Below are 2,755 nucleotides of genomic sequence, written 5' to 3' on the forward strand. Positions count from 1 at the left end.
GAAGCACGAGGGGCCCCGCACCGGCAGGCTCCCCACTGGGCTCTTGGGCGCACAGCTCCGGGCTGCCCGGCAGGGCTGTGGGGCAGAAACCTTCGCCGGGGAGGAGGGGAGCGGCGAGAGAGACCAGCAAAGCCCCAGGAAAGCTTCTGGAGAGAGGGCATGGCTGCCTAACTCCACGCGGACCCGCCGCCTTAGGTCTGGGGCTTTCGCGGGAGCAGGGGCCGGGTGAGCTGCCTAAAGGGACTCTGGAGACGCTCCCAGGATCCCTCAGCTCCAAGCAGATCCTGCTTATCCGCTATCCCATGGGCAGCAAGGAGGGAAAAGGTCCTGGCTCTCCCCACGGGCGAGGGGGCACAGGAATCCCAGGCAGCCTGCTCGCGGAGACAACGCTACGCCCCCAGACAGCCGGCAATGCACTCTCCGCCCCTGCCCGGAAACCTACAGACGAAGTTTACACCAGGACACCCGGTCCTGTGACCATTCGTACCCAGACCTTCTGTCTCTCTTTTTTTCTTTTTTTTCTTTTTTGGGCAGGTCAGAGCTGCCCAGTTTTCCTTTTGAAGCTATAGACTAACTAGATTTTTTTGTGTGTGTGGGGGCCTCAGATGGTGCTGGCGGTGGGGTACGAAACACAGAACGTGGCCCGTCTACATCGCCGTCACTTTATTGTATTGTCACCGTTAATTTAACTATAAATACTACGGTGGGGAGTGAGTCGCCGGCGGCCTCGGACTTCGGGACAACAAGCCCCGGCGCGGCCCGACCCCAGGCGCCCACCCTCCGGACGGTACACTATTTACAGCTCCTCGTTCCTCTTTCTCGACCCCCCCCCCTCCCGCAAGGCAGCGCGTGTGCAAGAAAGTAGCATCGTCTGGGTGTGCAAGTCCTTCGAGTTAGGCAAGGGCCACGGCCGGCCCGCGGCCGTCAGCTGTCCGAGTCCAAATCGCTTTTACCTTCCTCTTCCCTCTTCTCAGGCGACGCCTTCGACGACGTCTTGTTCCACTTCTCGGCGTTTTCCGACTCCTCCGACGAGGACCGCTTCTGCCGCCTCCATTTGGCGCGGCGGTTTTTAAACCAGACCTGTTGCGCAACGGAGGACCAAACAACGGTTAGGATCAAAGGCGCGCCCCCGCCGTGCCCGGGCACCCCCGGGGCGACCCCGGCGTGGACAGGGAACCCGGGGACCCCGCGCGCACGCCATCAAAAGGAGACCCGCTCCCGCTTCCGTATTTTCATCCAACTTCCTGGGCCTAAAGCGCCCTCCAGTAGCCTCCAGGCCGCTGCTGGGATGTTTTTAAAGAGCAGGGAGACCCAAGGAGGAGAGCTGAGCAAAGCCGGCTGGAGCCTTATTTCGCTGGGAAGGGCCGTGGGGCGCGCCCCGGCGGGGTCCCGCGCCTACCTCCACTTTCTCCTCGCGGAGGTGCACCTTCCGGGCCAGCTGCTCGCGGGTACCCACGTCTGGGTACTTGGTCTCCTGGAAGAGGTTCTCCAGAGCTTCGAGCTGCTCGTCGGTGAAGATGGTGCGGTGCCGCCGCTTCCGCCGGCAGTGCAGCTGGTTGAGGAGCTGCAGCTCGGTGCGCGACAGGGTGCCCACGTTCATGTAGGGCAGCACCTGGTGTGGCACAGGGGACACCAGCACCGAGCCGGGGCCCTCGTAGCCTGCGGCAGAGTCAGGCGTACGGTCAGCCGCCGCCGTTGCCACCGCGCGCGCACACGCCCGCCCGCCACCCACTCCGGATTTAAAACCGTCTGCAAGGGGGTGCTGGGAATTGGGGGTGCGCGGAAAACAGGGCGTGAGGAACCGGGGGGCCGTGCGACCGCGTCCACCCGCACACGCCCAAAGCCGGTTAGGGAATCCTAAAAGGCTAAACTCTAAAATCCTAAAAGTCTCCTCCACGCAGGCACTGTTAACAGTCTCCGCTAACTCTCGCCTCAAGTTTGCAGCAGCTGTGCAAACGCCTGCGCCCGACCCACGAAAAGACGGGGGTCGGGTGGGGGCAGGTTTGCAGGAGGAGAAAAGTTTGTGCAAAGTGAACAAGGCGAGCGCCACCGCCCACCCACGTCCCGGGCGCTGAGGGCGGCGGCCGGCCGCCGAGGCCGAGGCCGGCGCGAGCGCGACCCTACCTGGGGGCGTCGGGACGCAGGAGCACTGCTGGGCACCCAGCGGCGGCACGGCCCCGCAGCAGGCCGGGCCCACGGGTGCCGCCTGCACGTGCAGCTGCCCGTAGAAGTAGTTGCTGTAGCCCAGGCGGGAGCCGCCGACCGCGGCCGGGAGGCCTGCGCCGCCGGGGGCCACGGGGCGCGGGTAGAAGGCGCCATAGTCCGAGGAGGCGCCGCCGCCGGCGCCGTAGAGCGAGTCCCCGTGCAGGGCCGGGAAGACGACGGGAGCCGCGGCGCTGGGCGCCACCGGCAGCACCGAGTCCTTGCAGCGCGGCCGGGCGGCCAGGATGTTGTCGATGCTGAACATGCTGGCGGGCATCCCCGAGCCCCGCGCCGGGACCGGGGGGCGGCGGGGACGCGCCGAGGAAAAAGCCTCAAAGTGGGGGGGGGGGGTCCACGCTCCTCCCGCGGCGGCCCAAACCGAAAGAGAGAGCGCCGGCGAGCGCGCAGCCCCGCGCCCCTCCCCGCCCCCTGCGTCCGCTCTCCCTCCTCCCGCCCTCCCCTCGCTGCAGCGTTTGCCGAACTCAACTCGCGGGTAGGACGGAGCTTAGACCAGCTGAACCTCTTGTTGGTTTTATACTGAGTCGACGTCATC

The 2,755-nt window shown here is 66.0% G+C and overlaps 1 protein-coding gene across 1 annotated transcript; it reads right to left on the reverse strand.

Moving 5' to 3' along the window:
• Positions 1-644: 644 nt before the first annotated feature.
• Positions 645-2,479, reverse strand: GSC (goosecoid homeobox). The gene is made up of 3 exons (XM_024131104.2): positions 2,125-2,479; positions 1,400-1,659; positions 645-1,080 (listed from the first exon to the last, which is right to left on the reverse strand). The coding sequence occupies exons 1-3, from the start codon at positions 2,477-2,479 to the stop codon at positions 925-927; spliced, it is 771 nt and encodes a 256-aa protein (XP_023986872.1). The 3' UTR covers positions 645-924.
• Between the last annotated feature and the right edge of the window lie 276 nt (positions 2,480-2,755).

Source organism: Physeter macrocephalus, chromosome 11 (genome assembly GCF_002837175.3).
Source record: "Physeter macrocephalus isolate SW-GA chromosome 11, ASM283717v5, whole genome shotgun sequence".
NCBI lineage: Eukaryota > Metazoa > Chordata > Mammalia > Artiodactyla > Physeteridae > Physeter > Physeter macrocephalus.

Excerpts from the sequence above, each read along its gene's own strand:
- GSC (XM_024131104.2), bottom strand. The coding sequence starts at position 2,479 with ATGCCCGCCAGCATGTTCAGCATCGACAACATCCTGGCCGCCCGGCCG. Across the intron at positions 1,660-2,124 it reads CTGCGTCCCGACGCCCCCAG|GCTACGAGGGCCCCGGCTCG; the intron begins GTAGGGTCGCGC and ends ACTCTGCCGCAG. Across the intron at positions 1,081-1,399 it reads TCCGCGAGGAGAAAGTGGAG|GTCTGGTTTAAAAACCGCCG; the intron begins GTAGGCGCGGGA and ends GTTGCGCAACAG.